Genomic DNA, 444 nt, shown 5'->3' on the forward strand with positions numbered 1-444 from the left:
TGCTTTCTTTTGCTCTTAATGGATCCAAGATCTCTTCCACGGCCACACCTTGTGTATCAGCACGATGATCTGTTTGTCCTTCTTGCAATTCAAGTTGAGTCTTTTCATGTGACTGCTTATGTTTATGCACACCAACTGAGCTGTCAGTACCATTGGGTTGAAGGGCACCAGGAGAACCCAAATCACCAGCACCTTTAGAATTCGGAGAATCAGGTTTTATTTCTTTTTCCAAATTTTCTTTCTTCTCAAGATCTTCAGTGGATGACTCAACTCGCGGTGCTTCCTCTTCCAAACCTGCTTCATCAACCTTAAGCCCTCCATCATCCGCAGGAATAGCATGACGAACAAGAGAAGGAACACCAACAGTGGAAGGTTTAATAAGGGCATCAGAAGCTTTAGTACCATCAGCCCATACTAACCCACAAGCACAACACAGTGCAAGAG

General features: G+C 44.1%; 1 protein-coding gene across 1 annotated transcript; it reads right to left on the minus strand.

Moving 5' to 3' along the window:
• Position 1: 1 nt before the first annotated feature.
• Positions 2–442, minus strand: TM35_000861060 (uncharacterized protein; the record flags this gene model as incomplete). Its single annotated transcript, XM_029031445.1, has 1 exon — positions 2–442. A coding segment is annotated over one exon (441 nt), but the record flags the coding sequence as incomplete, so codon positions are not given.
• Positions 443–444: the final 2 nt, after the last annotated feature.

Source organism: Trypanosoma theileri (assembly GCF_002087225.1).
Source record: "Trypanosoma theileri isolate Edinburgh chromosome Unknown TM35_Tth_86_V1, whole genome shotgun sequence".
NCBI classification, from domain to species: domain Eukaryota; phylum Euglenozoa; class Kinetoplastea; order Trypanosomatida; family Trypanosomatidae; genus Trypanosoma; species Trypanosoma theileri.